This window comes from Aptenodytes patagonicus, chromosome 6 (assembly GCF_965638725.1).
Source record: "Aptenodytes patagonicus chromosome 6, bAptPat1.pri.cur, whole genome shotgun sequence".
Classification (NCBI taxonomy): Eukaryota; Metazoa; Chordata; class Aves; order Sphenisciformes; family Spheniscidae; genus Aptenodytes; species Aptenodytes patagonicus.
In genome coordinates, this window is record NC_134954.1 from 11151951 (window position 1) to 11174216 (window position 22266).

The 22266-nt window shown below is 44.4% G+C and overlaps 1 protein-coding gene across 5 annotated transcripts in view; it reads right to left on the reverse strand.

The window, feature by feature from the left end:
* Positions 1-22266, reverse strand: part of LOC143161808 (tumor protein 63) — an 83711-nt gene that overhangs the window by 44326 nt on the left and 17119 nt on the right. For all 5 annotated transcript variants that reach the window (XM_076341099.1, XM_076341098.1, XM_076341097.1 and 2 more), the window contains exon 2: positions 8581-8835. In XM_076341099.1, the coding sequence (XP_076197214.1) occupies positions 8581-8835 (255 nt within the window). The remainder of the gene's footprint in view (positions 1-8580; positions 8836-22266) is intronic.

Sequence of the window (22266 nt, forward strand, 5' to 3'; positions counted from 1 at the left end):
CACTTTTTTTTTTTTTTTAAACAAAGTAGGACATTTCTTCATAGCGTATGGTCTGCCAAGCACTGGAGCTGAACCCTCAGTGTACAGAGCACCACCAATGCAACACACAGAGAATTATCCTTGCTTCAGCACACCGCCGAACTGCTGCTTGTTCTGTATCAAGTTGGCAGGGAAATGATATCTATGACAACTGCGATATTTCAGCTGACCTAAGGAAAGGAATGCTCATCTCCAAGGGCGGTCTTTGTCTGCAAGGTGATCAATACCTCTTACACCAGCCTACCTGAAAACCTTTGCCCAAAAGTAACTTATTAAACAGTCACGCTAATATTTTTTTGCACAAAGTTTTTTGCGGGGTCGAAATATCTTCTAACAGTGCTCAGCGGACACAGTTTAAGTTATACAGCTCAATGGTATGGGGGAAACTGGCAATCTTTTAGGAAACCCTCCTCGCCCCGGGGTGGGCTGCCTCCCTTCTGGCCCAGCTTGCCGTGACCTCTGGAAAGGTAAGGAGGCAACTCTGCCAATGCCTCATTTGAGCTCTGCTGGGCTGCTTTGAATGCTTAGCACTTGTGAAATCCAGGAGAGCTCAGCAGCTTTTACAAGCCAGCTTAGAGGCAGTTCCCATGCTGAACACTACCAAAAAAAAAAGAAAAAAGGCATTTAAAAAAGGCAAAAAACCCCACTCCAAAAAATTACTAGTTTGGAAATTTTGGCACTTCTGGCGCCTTGGTTTCCCTTCTCTAAAATGGTGACTGCGCTCCTGATTTGCCTACCAAGCAAAGGTGTTTGCTGATTAGGGAAGTAATGTTTGTGCAGCACTTTGAAGATTTAAAGTGCTACATTAATCCTACATGTTGTTCTTAGTAGAAGCCAATTTTTAACTAAGAGGAAGAAAAAAAAAAAAAGGTGATTTAAATAGTGACCCTCCCCTACTTCAGGATGTTCACTCATCTCCCAACATCAGCTATTCTTATCTGTAAATGTTTTTTTAACCCTTCCTTCTCATAGTACTCAGAAACCACAAGTCTCATTCAGCTTTTATTTGAAAAATGGCTTCTTTCCAGCCTGTGGCTGTTTCTTGTAAAGTTAATTCCTTTGGTAATACTGCTGGAGGCTCATTGGTATGTTTGGTGTGTGAGTGTGTGTGTGTATATATATATTTTCCCCCTTTTCACACGGTGTTGTTTTTATATAGTGAAAGATACCTAATCCAGGATTATGATTCTCTTTATTCCTTTCTCATGAAAGTAGGTGGGGCTTTTTTGTGCAAGTTGCATCGATGACAATTATGTTTAATTAACACTTTTTCCTCTCCACATAGACAAAAAAATTCTCATTAAGAACAAGAAAAAGTTCTTGCACTTAATTCTCTCCCTCTGAATTTTTCTTCAAAAATAATTAAAAACTTAAAACAGATTTTCGGGGGGGGGGGGGGGGGGGGGGGCGGGGGGGGAGAAAATAAAGAAGCGTGATGCCAGTACAACTAGAAATTGCTTGTACAAAACAGCAGAGGGATCTTCTGCCCCTGTGGAGGACACAACCCCTCCCCATGACTACCTTCTTCATCCTCGTATGTCTGACCCTAATGTCTCAGTGTTTTTCACTTGCAGATCCTGGGAGACCTGTAGCGAGCTCTAACTGGTCTCCTGTTACACTGGGAGCGAATCAGCCACAAACTTAGTAATCAAGAGGCTAAATCCTAGTTGGAAGAGAAGGACAGTCACACCACCTGAAGCCTGCTTTTTCTCAGCAGGTCGGGCATGCTGGTGCCCAACACTAACTGTGCTGTTTGAAGAGCAGAGCACACACCATTGCAAGTCAAAGACCCAAATTTTCTGTTCCCAGTGCCGACAGGCACCACTTCATATAATCAGGAAGTAAATAACTTCCCTTCTCATCCTTCCTGGGCATCGCTAGCTGCGTGGGGTACAGACTGCCCCTTACAGCGTGCTCTTACACCGCAGCACAGCTCTGTCATCACAGAGGGCACGGGTCTAATAGAGAGCATACAGCAAAACTCCTCACTACAATGACAGCGGTTCATATAGGGAGGCTATATTGCCTTGGAAGGCTTTAGAAAACAATAAAGGATACAAAAAGGAAAAGAAAAAGAAACAAGACAGCTCACATCACACGACGTTTTCTGGAAACTATTACACAGATCTGTAGAACTGCTCGTAAGGAGTAACAGAAGAAGATAATGCTAATAAAAACAACATATACATGACAAAGAGATTAGGGGGAAAAAAAGCACAATTACATTCTAATGGGAACCTAATGCACTCAGAACTTCTTCTACTCAAGCATAAAAACCCAAACAAAAGCCAGCAGGTCCCTCCTGGCTGGTTCTCACAGGTGAACTGGTTCTTCCCAGCTTTGCTAGCTTGAAAACACCTCCCTGCCGTGAGAAAGGCACCTCCTTCAAAGACAACAATCCAGCTCCTCTCTTTCCAGGTAGATGACCTAGGACAAGTTACATATGCCTCTACAGCCTTAGTGTTAGGACCCGTAATATCACACAGAGGGAAACACACTTCACAAGCTCTTCAAGCAGGAAAGCGTGATCACAACCTCTCCGTGCATGAGAACGATGGTGGCAATCAACGCCTGCCCTGCCTCCCTGCCTGCTCCATGCCAAGAGGCAGTGTGCGCTGGAAAGAGCCTCTTCAGGCAGGCATGGCTGCAGAGAGCTTGAGGAAGCCAAATCTTAACCACTTCTCACCTGAGACAAATGCCCAAATATGGAAGCGCTCCTGCTTCACCGAGATCAGTGGGGAGCCAAGCCCGTAGCTCACACCATTGCATCAGCTCTCGCAGCCTACAGCGTGTGCATCCGAAGGCTGCAACCCCATCTCCTCCTCCGCTGCCTTCCCCTTCCAGATCGCTTCTCTCCCTTTGGATTACAGGCATCGTTTCCCTTCCTCACTCCTGCTGTAACAAGGGGGATTATCACCAGCAAAATTAACTTTGCTGGGCAACCAACTGGGCTGAAGAGAAAGCCTACATTTAGAGGCATAAAAGGATTAGCAGGGTGGCCAGGAGGTGACCGAATTCAGTGCTTGGTGAGGTCTGCAGACCCTCTGCACAAATGAGTCTCTCTTTTACAAGAACCCTTCTCAGCTGCTCCGTGCAAACAGCTAAAGCCTACATCATTGCTGACTAGGAGCCTCTGACGACAGGGAAAGTAAAAATCCTGTAATGAGACCGCTTCCACTCCCCATCTCCTGACAGCTTTAAAAAAGGTAAAATTGGAAAGCTCAAATTGCACTGACCAACACACCACCAAGGAATAACAAAGCTAAGATTTCACATGAACACTTAGCACAGCCCCACATGTATATTCACTGAGGGAGTCCCCAGCCTTTAAAAAAAAAAAGTTTTCACATATGATGCAGAGAGATAATCAGCAGCCAGGACAATACTGGACATTAGCAGTGTTATTGAAACAATGTGCTATTTGAACAGATTATTCAAGAGAACACTGAACACATAATTAAGGACTGTTGAGTCAAGGTGATGCACACATCTAATTGCCCTCTCACTGCTTCACTATGCTTGTGCACAGTCCTCTAATTCATTTTATAGAGATTGGGAAAAAATTTCCCCAATTTTACCAGGTGGTTCAGGACACGATATATTTAAATGAAAATGGAATGAATCAATCTGAAATACAGAGACTGAGATAGCCCAGCCAAGGAATCTGTAGTCTTAACCACGGAAACCTGTTATTGCTTGCGTGGACTAATTTAAGTGCATTCCTTTCACCTTCCTTAAAATGCAGCTTTTCCTAATGCACTAACCCCAGCCAGCACAATCCATTTACTTGCTTTCATGCATGTTGCACAGGCTGTTATCCAGCTTTGCTAGCAAAAAGAGTCCAAAATCTGAGCATTTTCTTGCAGCTGTAGGTACAGCTGAGTTTACTGAGGAGAACCAGTGAGCCCGGCTGGAACACGGATTGCAGCTTCGCAGAGCTCCGTGTTTCCTAACAAAGCCCTGCAAGGACCAGCCCAGCTCAGCTCCAACCTACTGCAGGGCATGAGAATAAACTGCTAAACTCAGGTAATGCTGACAGTTGAATTATGCAAGTCTTGCAGGGCTGGGTGTCTGTCTTCAGCAGAATCAAAAACTTGCAAATAAATTTCAGTTTTCATTTAAAAACTTAAAGCTATTTCTGCCTTCTTTTTCCTTAACCCTCGTGACTACCAAGAAAAGCTTTAAAAGATTTAGTAGATGCACCCTAAAGGCTCAAAAACCTGGGGGAGAATTAGAAGAACCTGTTTGTCTTTTTAAAAGAGTCTCATGACTTATAAAGAGGTATCTTGCTTATGGGGATGGGTGGATCCGATTCATTTTTTGATAGCTCGCGTTTGGCAGTAATGTTAACTTTTACTTACCTTGACATACAATTTTAATTTTTACTTTCCTACTGCAATCATGTTCTTCCCCATGTAACAGGTTCTGCTAGTGACAGGTGATTGCCAAATCTTTTTTTAGGGGGAAAAGCCAGTGCAGTTGTTTATTTATTTATTGGCAGAGTGGGTGGGGAAGATGGGCACACAACTTACTTCCACAGAGAAGAAAAAAAAAATCTGAGGTGGCACACTTTTGAAATGCTTTGTTTTCTTCTTCTGCAGAAATGGGAGGAGATATCGCAAGGCATGGGAATATGGGAATTCTCACAGAGGAAATATCCCACAATAAATGACACACAGTTCTGGATAAGTTCTTACTTCACCCAGCTCATAGGGCTTCTCGTTCTACCTCAACGACCTACTCCCTATCTCAGCATTACAAAATGGTAACTGCTTGTTCCTTCGCAGCGTGGTTTTCAAGAAGGTTTTATTGTACTATGAGTATGCATGTGAGAAACTTTGTTCAATTCAGACTATTAAGGCTTTTGTTTTTAAACACTTCAGTAGAGTTGCAATTGTTAAAGATTTTCCTTCTGAAAAGACTGATTAACTTGCTTATATTCTTACTTGTGTTCTCAGGTCATTAATTAAAAAAATAATCAAGGATGCTTATAAAGTCCTCTGCAATCCAATCTCAATTTGTCATCATTAATTAGTTCAACATTGCATACAAATGAAGAGCTAACCTGATTAGACAGCATGTTTTACTGGAATTCCTACTTAAGGTCATGAAAGACTTCAGAGAGAAAATTTGTAATATTTTCAAAGCGAGCTGCTCATACATATGAAATAACCCTCTCACCAAGCAGCAGCTAGTGTTTCTGTAATTTTTGGCCAGTTCCCCCTCCCCCCCCCCCGCCCAAATTAGGAGCCCATCACAAACCTGAGCAGAGAAGCAATCCTGATGTTACACTCATCTCCCTCCCAGCCTATCCTGCTGATTTGGCAAAGGCTGCCCACTGTCCTAGGACAGTAAGCCTGTCCCATTAGAAAGAGTCTGCAGAACTTGGCGGGGGGGGGGGAGAATTTCAGGAAAAGATATGATTCCAGGGCCGTTTTCAGAGACATAGCATTTAGGTACTCGGCAAGTACCCTCTCTCCTTTCCCCCACCTCCAAAAGAAATAACCTTGGGATCTACACTTGATTCCAGATTATTGCCTCCAAAGCACGCAGGTTGGGAGCTAAATGCACAAAGAGGCTTAGAAATCTGAAGCATCTTCACAGGTCTCTAATCCTCCCATGAAAGCAGCTCTTGCTTTTTGAAGAAATAAGCCAGTCCTCTTACCAAGCCCAAAACCTTCAGTCCCATGACCTAATCTAACATGACTCAGCCCAGAAGCTCGGAGTACGCTGTCAGCCAGGACAGCAGATCCACTGCCAGTCACCACCGAGCCTTCCCAGCAGGGCAAGGTGGGTCAGCCTGGCTCATCCTCTCCCAAACAGGGGAGTGCGATACAATGGATTTCCTTACTTAATACTGTTGCCCTGGGGAACAGCAAGAGGGGAAAAAAAGAACTAAGAAACAAGGCTTTCAAGTTTTGGACTCTTAATAAGGGTGGGGCCATCAAGTAATTAAACTTTTAATAGGTCACTGCAGTGGAAGAAACCCTTCCAGTTGGGTAAGTTCCTAATCCATCATTAAAAAAAAAGACGACAGGCATTAATCAAAGCGTATGAAGTCACATGGGGGGGATGAGCAACTCCGAGAACTTGCTCTTGCTGAGAGGATGGGGCAATCACTCCTCCTTTCATCAACATTTCACGCATGTTTCCACAGTTCTCAGGACAGCAACGGGAAAGAGAGCCTTCACGTCCTTCCCCACCCACCCCACTGATAAAGCTGTCGAACGCATATTACCAACCGCTCAAGAGCCCATGTGAAACGAGTTGGTGGACTAATTAGCAGAAGGGCAGAGCTCCGAAGATGGAAAGATGCTCTACTGTGAAAGGCGTATTGATTGAAGGTCCCCAGCCACTGCCGCAAGACTGTCATCATCCACTGTGAACATACAGCACACTGCCAGCTCCTGCACGAGCAGCTAAATCTGGGTCATTTGGCTCAGCGCAGGGGCACCTGGATCGCGCTCGCTCCTCCCTGATCAGAGAGCTGTTTGGGACCCCATTCCTTTAGTAAAATACACAGACTTATCCCTAGACAGACTGCAACAGTTACAGGGAGCACATCTTCATGTGTTGGTAGCATGGTCCTCATCAGGGCAAAAGAAAAGGGGGGGAAGCTAAACGTGCCTGCCCCCAGGCTGCACACATTTGGTGACTGTAGTCACCAAGGAGCAATTTTATTTATTTCTTTGAAGCCAGCATGTAATCTGATCTTTGACTACTACCCAGATCTACATTAAAAGTCAGCCTCCACTTCTACCCCAGAAAGCCACTATCACTACAGTGAAACATCTCAAGTGCTTGCTTAACTTTAAGCTCACTCGTAGCTCGCTCATCTTCAGCTCTGCTGGAACAGCCTGCTACATACGTTCAAACCTCATTTCAAAAGACCGCTTTTCATAGTTAAAAGGACAGCATCAAACGCTCTGGTTCCCTGCAGCTGCATTAGATAATTCTTTGTACCATACGTATCAAAAGAGACTGTCTTTTCATATCTCCTTCAAAGGACCCTCTCTCCAGAGCAGTCTGCAAAAATCCAAGGGCAGCATTTTCTTGCTCTGAGAAATGGAAAGTAGAACTGACCAACCATTTCCTTACTTAAAGGGAAGTGAAAACAAGTAGTGTGTGTAGTGTAAGTGGAGAAACCTGGACATGAAAACAAGCGTGAACTACAGCAGGGCATCACTCCCAATGCAGATAAGGAAAGGGTGCAATTTCAACCTCATTTAGAAATCCTTCACCCTTTTATGCATAAACAAATGACAAATTTGGTCTTGAGCAGATCTATTGCATTTTAACCCCGTGAAACACAATTTCCTGAACAAGGTTATTGTTACTAGTTCCAGACAAATTTTACTGGAAAAGGCTTTTAAAATATAAAGGATGCAAACTTACAGTAATTTATTGTTATCTGGCATCTTTTTCCAGCGTGGAGCACATGGGCTCCGCTGCTTTGCTGGCAGCAGTGGCTAGGAGTTTGTTTATTAGTTTCAATTCCTGCTAGATTGTATTTAAATTGAGATCAAAGTAGTTCCTCAGATTAAAAAAGAAAAAAAAAAACCCACACTATTGTAATGCTTTTAGCTTTTGGTAAAAAGTGTACCTTTTTTTCTTTAAAAAAAAAGTTAAAAAATTGAGTCCCTGCTTTTATTCAGGTACCATGAGGTGCATTATTCACTGCACCTACTCCAAGTGCGCGAAGGAGAGGAAAGCAAATATTGAACATCTTTAAGACAGCAATAGTCTCCACTGCAAACATCTCTACTCTAGAGCCCTAAACCACAATAGGACATACAGCTCCAGCAGTGCTGTGCCCTGGGCTACAAAGTTTCTAGAGCTTGAACAATCAAGCCAGCTCCACCAAAAATCAAGAGCTGGGCTTCAAATTTCAAGCTCCATACGTTTGTTTTTTTTTTTTATAAGAAAGGGACTATTCTGACAGCAAGAGCAGAGTGTTAAGTAAAAAAAAAAAAATATATATATATATGTGTGTATATAAATAATCCAAACACCGCGGGGCTGACCCGAGCTGATGGCACTGGGGTTCCCACACCAGCTGCAAGAGGACAAGGACACAGAGAGAGAAAGCCCCGCATACCATGGGTCGGAGCGGGGGAGGCACCACCTCCATCCTGCTGGCACAGCCCCGCATGCCAAACCTTACGCAAACCCATGGAAGGTGAAGAAAGCGAAGGGAAGCGCTGAAGCCATGCTTATGCCCACCCCACATTTTGTTCCAGCACACCTGCTAGACCCAAATGGAGAGCCACTGTTTCATCACATACAGTCTTTAGGTGACTGTCTTTTTGCGAGGCATTTTATTCACCTAGGATTTAGTGATATTATTGGGGGTTAAGTTCCCACCACACCCTCCCGGAGCAGCCAAGATAAATCTCTCCCTTCTGTGTGACATGTCATGCACTGAAGAGGACACAGGTCACTCCATTCTTGCACAAGCTGGATATGTATCCTAAGAACAATGTCACTAGTAGCATCGTGACTGAAGCCAGAGAGGGAGCAAAAGCGATGCTGCGTCCTTACCGTCCACGTTGCTGACTTTGCTGTGCTGGACTGTTGAAATGATACATCGAAGCTGTGAGGTCCTGGGTAGTCTGTGTTGGAAGGGATGGCTGGGGAGGGCGAGAGGGCATCAAAAGTCGAGCTGGGCTGGGCGTAAGGTGAGGGGGCCGTGACACTGTTCTGCGCGTGCTCCGTGTTGTAGGGGCTGGTGGAGGAAGAGCCATTCTGGATCTGCTGGTCCATGCTGTTCAGGAGCCCCAGGTTCGTGTACTGCGGCTAGAGGCAAAGAGATGCACAGGTCTGTTACAGAAGCAACGTTAGCACAGGCTGGCTAGCCATGGCACAGCCTTCACAATGGAGGATGCACAGCATGATCTCAGCACCATCGAACACGTGTCACACCAAGAGGAGGGAAATTTGCAAAGGATATGCCCCATTTTACATCAGTGGCTGAAACAGAAAGAAGTAAAGTTTCTCACAGCCACACAGTAGATCAACAGCTAAGCTGGGAAAAGAGCTTGCACATAACAAGGAGGTGATTCGCAGGCAGCAAGCCATCATGAGGAGACAGGCTCCCTATGTCTAGCAACACCCAGACTGAGACCCTTTTGAAGAAACTGCTATAACCTGATAAAAATCACTAGGTTCATTACAGTGCAGCTGGCTCTAGCTTGTACAAGGCTACATTGCCTCTGACGGTCTCGCGCTCTACACAAAGATTGCTCCTCTTCTCACGGGTCCGATCCTGCTACGCATGGTGGCATTTGGGACCTTTAACTCAGGTAGTAACCGCACTGAAGTGTGACTCACTGGAGAAAAGGTTCATAGCACTTACCCAGGTTGTACCATGCACTCAATTCCCAGTGACCGGTCACAGACAGTAGTAGAAAGGAATTAAAGGTCTCGTCAAGCAGCATGGTAGCTCACAGCATGGAAGGCTTCCCCACATACTTAAGCACCAGCAGTTGCACAGCGTGTTGCACTTAAATGAGCAGACGTGATTGTGGCCCAGAAGTAGCCTCCAGGTACAAATGACATACGAAACAATTGAAGGCATCGAAAACGAAGGCTAGAGAATGGAGTACAGAAAGGCAAAGGCTAGATCAGGGGGAGGTTAGCAGAAAAATCACATGCCTAATGCCCTAAATTTTATGTGCAGCCCTGGTCCCCCTCTCAAAGAGATGAGAGTGGAAAAAATTTCAGAGAAAGGTGACAAGAATGAGCAAACTCTTTCAATGCCTTCCTGTAACGCAACAGTAGATGACAACTTTTCAGCCTGGAAAAGAGACAATGAGGAGAGAGGTGGAACGCAATATGACAGAAGTGGATAAATTCCTAAACAATATGGAAAAAAGCAAATAGGAAATGAATTTTCATGCTCTCTTAATAGAGGAGTTAGTGGACAAGAAAACATCTTGAGCAGGATTTGAACACACACAGAGTGATTCTTCACAAAGCCCACAAACAGACACGGATTTTCTGCTACAAAATGCTGCGGATACTAAAAGCCTACATATGTTCAAAAAGGCATCAGACAATTTCTGCTGGAGAAAAATCCATCAAGGCAGCATATCCGATTTTAGAATTCTGAACCACAAACAGTTGGAAGCTGGGAAAATACTCTGAGGAGAAAGAGTTACACAACTACCCCAATCTTTTATTCCTCCAAAAGACCCAGCGTTGGCCACGGAGACAGGGCAGCAGGTGAGCCATACACGGGGTTCAGCCAGGTACACAGTCTCCTCATTGCGTGTGTCCAAAGGGCATTGTTTGTGCCCAGCTTAGGGAGAGAGCAGCATCCAAAAAGTTTGTGGTACCCAGCCCCAACAGCTCTGGGATCACCCAGGAACACACAGCGATACACACACCTGGTTCTGCAGTTAGCAGCTGACATGGCAGAAGGGGCTCAGGCTCTTCCCCTTGTTCAAGGGTTCAAGCACCTCATGCCCCTCCACATCCTACGTCTTCAATCCCATCCAGAGCCATCAAGCTCATGTATCTCCCAGTACTTCAGCCAGTCTGCTCCAGACTTCCCTCTTCTTTCCAACAGTTGCTCCTTTTCCAGAGACAAGTCTGTAATATCAGCCAAGCAACAAAGGCTCCCCGAGTCAGAGCACCAACAGCAAGACCCATAACAAAAAGCTTTCCCAATACTAGGAATCCCACCGGCCCTAATGAAACTTCAAGCACATCATCACTCTTCCAAGGACCTGAAAGGGAATGGCACAAGCTACCTGCCAAGCTTCCCAGGAAACTTGGACAAGCCATTTAACACCCAGTTTCTCCAGTCACTTCAGCCATGGAGGAAAACAGGCTGGTCCCTTTGCATGGATGAAGTGCCCTCCCTACACCCAAACACTTTGCACTGCCAGCTGTCCTTCCAGAAGGGGAGGAGGTAGAGAAATTTGAGCCACCAAATAGAGCTCTTCCTTAGGTTTCTGTCTCTGTTTCACTGGAAGAGGCTGATATTTTATGAGGTTTTAATTAAAAGCCCAAGGTGAGCCTGGTGCTGTTGGGTCTTCAGCAAGGCACATCAGACTTTCCAGAGACGGATCAGCTTGTTAATATAAGCCGTGGTGGGAAGGAGAAGGTCCGGTGGGGAACGGCATAGGGGACTTCATTTTGGGAGCTGGGATGGTCTGCAGGGACAAGGGAGAGCTGGTTCCCTCCCTTGCTCTGCCAGCGATGCGCTGTGTCCTTGGGCAAGCCACCTTGCCCCCCCCCCTCCACCCTCAGCCTACTTCAGGCAGCAAGGTCTGCAGGGCAAGGATTGCTCCTCGCTATGTAAAAAGCGCTCGGCTTAATGGGCCTCCGTTTTGTCTGAGGCCTTCGGGCACCAGAGTAATAAAAGCAATTACATATTGAGTCCTAATCCTGGGTGAACCAGTGACTCTCTGTATTGCCTCGGGTTAGTCATTTGCCCTCCCTGCCTCAGTTTCCCCATCTGTAACAGCGGGGATGTTATAGATGCCCAGCACCCCTGTTAGATGGGCAAGAAAGTATCTGTGATTGGACTCAAAGCATGCTAAATAGTTGACTCAGGAGAAAGCGATCCAGACTGGTTCTTCTTCTCCAAAAGGAGATTGCAGCTTTGGCAATGCAGATGACAATTATGTCTCATCTCCTGTAGGCTATTCAGCCAACCAAGACCTATTTAACGGACATTTGGTACGTGTTTTCCCTTGAGGCTAATTCTGTATGGAAAGAGCCAGAATGCTGGTGTACTGCACCAGGAACAGTCTTTTTCCTGCTCAATAATTCTGTATTTCATCAAAAAACAAACCTCCCTGCCCTCCTGCCCCAGAATATCCTAATAAGACCTGAAGACTTCTCAAAAATGTAGAAGTATCACTCAGTTGTTTCATTTCTCATGGAGATTAGCATCAGACACACTCCCTAACCAGCAGAATGATGAAAAGACGGCTGTGATGAAAACAGTCTCCTAAACCAACTCAGACATACAGACAGCAAAACAATAGTGTTTCAGCTTTCACTTAAAAACTATTCCCTCTAATCCCAGGCTACTTAAGATGGAGAAAGATGTCCAAATGGGCAGTCGGTGTTAACAAGACAGCACAGTCTGGAAACGCCGAAGGTGCTGCCTGGAAGTCAATAAAAAAAAAAAAAAAAAAAAAAAAAAAAAAGAAGAGTGCCCCATTAAAATTTAAGATATCCTTAAGAGAAGCAAAGATCCTTTTCATTCCTTTCAGTCCAGGGACCATCTGTCTAAATGTTACCAGCAGAGCAGCCATTCCACCACATTTATACACTCGCATGCCACAACCGAATGCCATGTCCCCATTTGCTCTTTAAATAACTATTAATCTCCTTGCATTTATCCCCGCGCTGACACAAGCAGCTGTTGGACTCCCCTTCTCCCCCTCCGAATCCCACCAGCCTTTCACCTTCCCTGGCCCCTTGCTCCCCTCCCCAGGCAGGTGCTCCATCCCCAGTGACAAAGCCAGCCTCAGGTTTGCACACACACACACACACACACACACACGAGCACTAAACCTCGTCTGGCGGCTATGCCCCAAGGCAGGCAGAGAGTTGTTTGCGCTCAAGGGGTCAACATCTGAATTGCTTGCAAGGCTTTTGGAGGAATCAGATAAGGCTTTCGGAGGCACACGCCTTCTGACAACACAACAATTAGAGGGGCAGCAGGCCCGGGGAAGGCGCACGCAGGAATTCACCCGCTGCCGCCACAATAAAACCCCTTCGCCCCAGCCACGCTGCGAATGGTGAGAACAAAGAGAGTAAGGGGCTGCAGGCATGTCTGCAAGGCATCGCCCTCCAGGAGGGGTCTGCAGGGTGTGTGTTTGCACACACACAGCCTCCCTTCACCATTTACAGAAAGACGACAGCATTTAATTCAGAAATTAATTCTTGCCAGGTTGGTAGCCCAGATTTTAGCACATGCTTGTGTTTTGCTGCAGGGTTACTTTAAACAACTGCAGGATCTAATCCCACCACCGATTCCTGGCAGAAGGAGAATGCTATTTGGTGGAAAGAAGAGAAATGCATGCAAAGCTGAAAGAATGGATTATCTAATTTTCAGTGCTTTTGTTCTCTATTTTGTTCCCTCCATCAAGTTTCTGAAAATATTAATATCGCTGAGGCATTACAAAAACCTTCAGGCGAGTTTAACTGCAAATAATTAGAGAGCTACAATTAGATCTTAGACTACGTATTTTGGAACATCATTTCAATAATGTATCTTGAACTATCGGTTTCACTTCCTACATCCCATCAGCTTCGCTTTCAGGTTTTCATGCTAACTCACGCTTCTAGATTAGGAGAGCCACAGTTTCACTGGAGAGGCTGCTGAATCAAAAACCACACTGAAACTGCAGAATTGTTTAATCACGGTTCTGCTGTTGGGAGGACAGATCTTCCTAAGGAACACCATGGACAACGTAAGGCAGAATGTCTCCTGACCCCAGCGGCTCCAGGGCACTTGCCACAAGAGGGCAATGCAAATGCTCCACTGTGCACGGCAGAGCTGACGTGCTGGGGAAGATTCCCCAACCCACACAAACTGGGGCCCTTCTCACCCAGCCCTGCAGCAAGAACCCACCCCCAGTTCTTCGGCCACAGCCCGCTTTTAAGCCCATCGTGTTAATTGATAAGGTTATGGGATAGATCTGCAAAGAGACCTCCAGTATGAAGGCACAAGGGAAGTAACGCAAGTGAAGAAAAGTTCTCAAGGGGACTTCCATGCCCAAAATCCCCTAAAATACACAGCTCCAGCTATTAACCACCCAGTTATCAGCCTTTCAGAGAAAGTTTTGAGAGTTTCTGCACTTGAAAAAAGAAAGGAAAAGTTACCATCTTCAGGTGTAGAACACCTAGATGCCTCCGCCCCTAGCAAAACCCTTCTCCGTATCTCCAAAAGAACATGCATCTACGTCATGCACACATACCGACAAAATTTTAATTTTCACCGCTGGTTCTATGCAGCTGAAGAGCATTGCAAAGCTTTTTGAGTAGCTGGACAAAACGCCACCACTGGTGCTTATTCTCCAAAGATATGAGATGATGAAACTAATACAGTAAACTACCATGGCTGTTAGCAATAAGATTTTGCAAAGCACTTAACTAATTCTGTGCTTTGTCCTTAACTGCACCACAACTGATGCACCAGGGCTAACAGTTGCAGGACTAGTAGGAACCAGCTTACAGTGATATTTCAGTGCTGGACCAGGTAAAGATTCAGATTCCTGTTGGAGAACAGCTTTCTTATGGGCAGCGGGATAAGTATTTTCCAGAGTGCTCGATGTCTGTCCAAATCAGAAGACAGACACCTCAAATATATCAATTTAAATCAATCTAGTTTTTCAAACCTTCCTAGCAGAGGATTTTAGTAAGCGGAAATAAAGCACTTAAGCTCAACAGAAGTGCTTCTATCATAATTATTAATCAAGATATTGCTGACTGCAAGACTGCACAGCTTTGCCAGTTGCTCAGAAGGCAGCTGATACAATACCCGATGTAGGCGTACTGCTTGTGCCATTACAAAGAAGTGCCAAGAAATAAAGGGCTCCACCCATGCCCCTCAGCTAAGATCAGGGCTGAAGCCGAAAGAGATATCTAACTCATCGCAATGAAAGGCGTGATTTGGTTTGCATCTCTAGCCTCTTTTCTCATCAAAAAAAAGAGACTGAAAAACTTCTTTGTGCGTCAGACCTTCCACCCAGATCATGTACATCTGGGCTGCACTCCTTTCAAGAGGAACAAGCTCGGTTTGGACATCACTCTGGTCCCCTCCAAGCCATGAGGGGAAGATGTGTACAGTCATTTTAACACTAGCTGAGGCCCAGATCCCTGTGGAGAGCCAGGGTGCCGGTGGCAGGTCTCACAGCCTCTGCACTGACCCCAGCTCCATTTCCAAAATGGAAACAAATCCTGTAGGTCTATTTTGAAGAGGTTTTTCCCCAGAGCTACTGTGCAGCAAAATACATCAAACACTTGGAAGCCCACAGATAAAAGCGATAACGTGCACCATATACTCAATGTGAAGAGTGCGGGAGCAAATAACTTTGGTTCAACCAAAGATATCAACAATTACCAAGATAGGTTCCCAGACACTATAGCTCCTAAGCTCTAATTACCATGAGTCATGGCTTTTATCACTATAACAAATCAATCTGCTTTGAGTAATCTTACTGTTGGGTCACTGCCTTTTCCAGGAAAAGAGAAGACTATTTCACATCTCAGTAGCATTACAGGTTCCCTGCATGATGGAGTACATTGGACTAGAAGAGGCCCTGGAGTCAGTAACTCCTGTCCTGGCTATTAGACCCGCTGCAACATAACCGAATGTTTAACATCTCCTCAGCTCAATCCCACCTGTAAGCAGGGAGCACAAATATTTCTACATACTGACTCCTATATTATTTAGAAGGGGATCTATCTGGGATCTATTAGGCTATGCAATAAGCATGACCACAGCAATTTTAAGAAGCTAAATTCAAGAAGAGTAAAGAAAAAAATATTCTCCTTCCAAAGGGGGCAAGCCTCCTGTAAAAAAAAAAAAAAAAAAAGAAGCGTGTTTATATATACTACAATCTTGGACTATATATATCTAGTCCTGCACAGGTATTTCATGTGAAGTATTAAGATAACCCCAGCAGGACACCTGGACAGCTTCCAACACCACCTAAACACATAAAGCACAACCTAAAGAAAACAGAGTCCTTCATTTCACCCAGCTGGAAAGAAAAACAAACAAAACAAATACACAAACCTGAAACAAACTAAAAAACTAAAAAAAAAAAACAAACCCCAAAACAAGTGACCAACTGAAGTCATGCCACTATGTTTAAAGTTCTGATATGCAAGCTTAAAAAATTGCCTGCTCTGCCTACTCAACACAGCATCCCTTCCCTTCAGCAGTTGCCAATCAGCCCTTTGGCCATGGCCAGCTTAGTAGACAACACGCTACCTATGCTAAACAGGAGAAATCAGTGCATGTCAGTAATTTGCAACCACACACCATCACACTTGAAAAAACACTATGGTTTGTGTACTGGGGGGAGGGAGGAGAGTCTGGGTGATTTTCACTGGGATTAGCTATTCCAGTCTGCACGTCATGCCACATCTACACCCTTTAGGTTAACACAAGCGGCACAGTTTTAAGAGCCGTACCCAGTAAGGCTGTAGCCCATGTGGTTCCACCCAGACACAGTTCTGTTGAACTCAGCAGAACTTCTTGTCCAAGTAAAAGTCCACGTATGCAGGTATTTGTAGGTTTGGAGAATAAGACAAATTTGTGAAAAGCTACATGAGGGGAAATTTCTGTCCACTCATAAAGGCTGGAAGCTTTGGAGTCGTGTTGCTCCCCCCAGCTGTAATTGTTTTCCTTCTTAGCTAAACTTTGAGTTTTGCCCCTTGGTTAATTCATTTACTTTAACTCAGCAAGAAGTATTTTTCAGCCAGAAGCGGGGTGCCTTTTAAAACAAGCACAGCCCAAAGCAGGAATGCCTGTAATTCCTGACTCCTACCACCTGCCACAGGTTCACGTAAAAGAGCTTGTCTAATTCGAGGATTATCAGAATGACAGTGCATCTCACTTCACACAAATATTAAGTCTGGACATCCTACATTGTGTAAGTATTTCTAAAGTATTTTCCAATGCATACAAAAATAATATCACTGACTTCCCTAGAGCTGTATTTTAGGCTTATAAAAAGACTCTGAATTGGGCTCTTGAAAAAAAGTTCTCCTTGCGTAGAAAACGACTTCATTTCTGAAAGTCAGACCATTTTATAGTATATACCATAGTATCTAGGCTATGCTTAGTTATTTTGAAAATTCAGACAGTTTAAAACAGGAAAAAGACCGAGATCCACCCCCTGCACACAGACAGTCATTTCTTTACTCTGAGTTTGTGCACAGCAATTTATTTGACATGTAATTGGAAAACATATAAACAAAGACGGGGGGGGGGGAAGAAAGAAAAATCATACAATATCATCTCTATGAGATGCTGGAAATCATGAGACATCGGAACTCCACGATCTTAAAGCAAATTGATTAATAACCCAAACACTCAGCTTCCTAAAACTAAAACGGAGGCCAAGAGCTTCCTATGTTCTCCTATTACCAGCTGGACAACGCAATGTCAACAAAGATCTGAAGAGCCATAAAGTACCGAAGATTTGGAAAGGCACCCCCTTACACTCCCAAGAGATGTAAACGTAACTGAAGACAGAGACCTACATCAGGAAAAACAGAAAAAGACTGCAAGAATTCAGCAAGGCATTTTTGCCTGATTTCAGCAGCTAAGAAGAGCTGTAGGATCACAGCTTGGCAGTGTCCAGAAATCCTATGTGCTGAGTTTGTACAGCAATGTTGAAAAGTTGGATAAAAAAATTAAAAATAAATCTTTAAATATAAGAGGAACCAATTAAAATACAAAGGGGGAGGTGGAGAGGAGAAGCAGGGACTGGAGAGGAAAACTCCAGTAGTTGATTAAAGCTGCCTTGTTTCTTCAACTCTTTACTGGACGGTAACCTTCGATGGTTATCAGTCATTTCAGACATGCAGCATTTTATTGTGTTGAGAGGGCAGCATTAGGCTGGACAGGATATCTGTCTGTCATCCACAGTGAAAGGCTGCAGACACTGTAACCACCAAAGTATGGCCATAGGGCACAAGGACAATGAATAATCAGGGTCAGAATAGCACCAGGAGTCCCAAATTCATCATTATTCTCAATAAAACCAGAATACATCAGCTTTCAGATACCAAGGTAAAATACTCCAGTTAGGTAGCATTTTAGTTAGAATGAGAAATTCAGATCATCTGCAAGTTAAATAAGTCAAGCAGTTAAACACACACAAAAAAAGAAAAAAGCCACACACACACACAAACCCCCCACACCCACTCTTTGAAGCGTGGTGCAACTACAGAATATAAGAATTCATAAGAAGAGTTATAGGAGGGCAAAGGGCAAATTAAAACAAGTTAGAGCAAGCAAAGGAAGACGGTTACACTGCAGCACGAGAGTCCCTATAGATTAAAAGGAAGATCTACTGGATTTTCTATTGTATTTGGCCATTTCGTCTGTCCAAATCAGGTCAGAAAACTGGGTGATGTTCTCAAAAGCCTGAGACACCAAACAGCAGGCCCAAGCAGCACCATCAACTGAGAAGCTTTCAAGATTGAGTGGGGAGTCAAGAGGACTGGCTGCCAAATCCCGATTATGCCCCAACTGCAGAGAACAAAGGGAGGCAGGGCTTTGCTTCACAACACTTTATTTTGTATATTAAAGCAGCTCCTGACCTGCACCAAGCTGGCATCGCCTGCACCCAAGGATCTGTTGGGGTTCAGTACAGCACATACCACCCTCCTTCTGCGGTACACAGCAGAAGCACAGTTTCACATCACTGCTGCAACTTACTCTTGAGATGAGCAGCAGGGTTTTTTTATGCTGTTTTCCAAAGATGCCAAGCTGTGCATACACCAAACCCAAAAGCTGGTCTTTGAGAGAGGGGTAGGGGGGTGTGTGTGTATACATACAGACACAATGTGCATGCAAAGGCAGTGCTTCTTCCACAGTGACTTCAATCCATCAGCCTTACAACCATCAAGAATATTTTCCCCAACCATTTAAATCACGTTATCACATATTCTGCACACCCAGGATTTCCATAGGACTCCCTAAGTATGGGCCCTCCAATGTCTAACACCACAAGCAAATCCACTTTTTGGTACTTCCCTCCTTGTCCAATACTGCTGACTTCAGCAAACATTAAGATGCATGGTGCCATGGTCATTTAACGCAAGGCACAGCTTCAGAGATCTACGTTTGAGGCACTCAACTGGACAGGCTTTTCACTATCCAAACTGAGAAGTCAATAGATTTGTTGTTGTTATGGAATCACTCACATTAGCAGAAAGACGGGAACATTTTCTGCTCAAACAGAGCTTCCATAATTTTAGTGGTTGCTTCTTGCAATAAGCAAGTTAGCTAAGCTAACTGTAAGGCATTTCTAGTCATTTGCCTCCACAGTGACCCTGACTGCATGTGATTTTGGTAGCCAAAGACAGAAAGGGGTTCTTCCAGATTTTAGAGTAACAACATACCTACTAATTTCCATCCAATACCACGTTTAACTCCCTACCCCTCCAACTTGAACATTCACAGTTCCTTTCAGACACGCAGCACAGTGGACTGACAAAGGCTGGTCTCAACAGTTTTCCCACCTTGAATATTCAAGTAGTAGTTTCCTGTTTGCAAAATATTACATCACACCTAGCCAGTGTATGTTCTAGTTTCCTTTAAGAACTTCTTGCACGCTTATCTGCTGCTGAAAGAGGGTGGAGGGAAATTCACTCATCTACTTAGCTCTAGTCAATCACCACCACTGCTCCTCAAGGAGTCAATTCTTATGCTTTGGATAAAATGCAGAGTGAACAAACTGCAGCAGTGAGGAATCACAGTAAAGGCTTGCAGAGGCTATTGAGGATCTCAGACACACAACTTAAAAATTTGCAGAATCCAAATTTTACAGAACAGTCAGAATTTTATTCTTTCCTTTGAGCAACCACTCCCACAAGAAGTATTTTGTGATGCACAACCAAGACATCACGATGTTACCAAAAAAAAAAAAAACCCACCACCACCAACCAAAAAACAAACCACCAAAACCCAAGCAAAATGATGAAATACTTTAAGTCATTTCCCATGCAGCAGAGAGATCCACTTGCTGACTTGACACTTTCCTTGGCAGCATGCTTAAGTCCTATAAAGTTATGGGCTGAGATAGTGCATCCACCTATTCCTATTGTTCTGTTCACCTCCGCTCCTGAGGCATCGCGCATCAGCCCTATGCATCAGATCCCCCACGCAGCTGAACTGCAGCTCTGTAGCACAGGGATTTCTGCCTCAGCAGCTCAGCTGAACAGCCCAGCGCTGCACCTCCTCCCCTCTCCCCATTCCCAGAAGTCGGCAAGATTCTTTGTATTTACTTCCTAAATGTGGATTAAAACTGAAAGATTCATATCTGCCGAGACACAATCCATCCCTTTCATTCCCAGACACTACCCCACCATAAAATATTTCCCCTTCCCTCCCTAAACTGGGCGTTTCCTCCCACTCTCTTGCCCTTGGTAAAAACATTCATCTTCTTGCCATCTTGAGGAAGTTGGACTCATCTCAAATTTCACCAGGTCCCCTTGTATACCACTTCCCAAAGTCCTTGGGGGGAAGTTTAATCCGGATCCAAACTCTGGAATCAATCCCAAGAGGCTGCTGGGCTCCAATCAATGCATTAATTTTCAAGCATGCTCAGCCTTGCCACTTGGGTCCACTTCCAAACAGAGCGGACGACTGAGCACAAGCCCAGAAATACATCACACCTCGAGCCATCTACTCTAGATACTAACACACACATCCTGGTTAAAACACTGCTCCTTTAGTTGTACCATTAAGACTCCAGGTGAAACAGCAGCGGCAGGGGATTTGCAAGATACAAGATATCACTGAGTGTTCTTGGATCAACTCCCAAATTACTCAAACCTAGTACAAATTAAAAAAGAAAACAAAACACATATCCCACGTTTTTGTTGCTTGCTTGTGCATGGAGTTCATAACAACGGTCAGTAATTTCAAACAAAATCACCAAGTTTAGATTAAAGTTCCCAAAGAGGATTCAAGTTTACTTTGCCAACTCCAAGGAACTAAAGCTTTCACATGTCTTATCCGAGACCTCCTGAATACTCATTTCTTACTGATTTTGCTCCTTATATCAGAATCTTTACAGAAGTAAACCCCCAATTGTCTTAAATCTCATCCTGCTCTGTTTGCTCCTTGCACAGAGCAATTGCAAGCAGCTAAGCTAAACCTGGAAAGCCTCTCATAGGCTCTTCCTTAGAAGAGAGTTGGGACTCTCCCCCAGGAGCCAGTCTGTTTATAAGAAATAGGCTCACCCCTACGTTTCACTGCACTTCCTTCTCAGTAGCTCACGGCCAAATCACAACCTGCAAACTCTGGGCTGTTCTACTAAGGCTTTATCCCATGGTTTGCCCCGACTGGAAAGCAGCTCTAATCTTTCCGACAGTTACAGCATCTTCTCCCAACACAGCAAAGCTCTGATGGGAAGCTCCATTCGGGAGACTAAAGACTGGAAGATTTCTCAAAAATCATTTAATACTATAACTGAAGGAACCAAAACAAAACAGGAAGTTTTTGAAGAACAGCAAGTTTATTCATTTGGAGAGACCCACCCACATGCCTAACCATGGCTGAGCTCACGTATCACTCTAAGATCATGGCCTCGGTTAGCTGTCAAGGGACTGCAAGGCGACCACGGCACCGAGACAGCAGAGAATCTAGAAAACACGTGCAAGTGAAAAAAGTTGAACCTCAACACCCTTGGAGAGAAATTTTTTTCCTCTTTATTCCACTTGATACCAAAAGTGACTTGACACTAATCCAGGCCAAGCAGCACAAATAAAGAGCTTGAGCTCACTTCTCTGCTGGAGATGATGGAGTGAAGTGTTGCTGTTGGTATATGAGAAGCTCCTCTCCTTTCTGATGATTTATGCAACCTCACTTTAAAAGAGTTGCATTCATTTTATTGCCTACTCTGCACATTCTCAAGAGGCGTTGGAGGCAGTGCCAGAAAAATAACAGGGCTTAACAGTGTCTAGCGCAAATCCACCAGTGCAAGAGCTGCTTTCTGAAGCGTTTCCAGATTTTTTTTTTCAGTGAGAACATTTTGTAAATAGAATTTAAAGTTTGCCTTGAGCCAGGCAACACCCGCTTTTATTCAGCCCTTCACGATAATGAAATAAGTAGTTTCTCCACTAGTTATAGCCAACATCTTCCAGAGGAAAGCAAGCGCAAAGCGCATGGTTTACATCCTCTCGCATCCCACATCCACAGCTTTCCTGTTGCAGATACCATGTCTTCCTCGTGGAACTAGTGAAGCTTCTGTCTCACAGAAAAAAAAACCCGTGATTGGAAATAAACCCTTCCGCTAGGCATAACTTGGCAGACGCAACCCAAACTGTCGCCACCAGATGGGTTGAAACACACACAAGGCAGACAAAGCTTCCTTCTGTTGTTTCTCTACACTCAGGGACAGGGAGAAAAGAAAAGCAATTTCACTTGACTTAAAACCGTTACTTCGTTATTAAAATAGACAAAGTAAAAAAAAAAAAAAAAAAAAAGAAAAAAAGAAAAACAGCTCCTGAGGG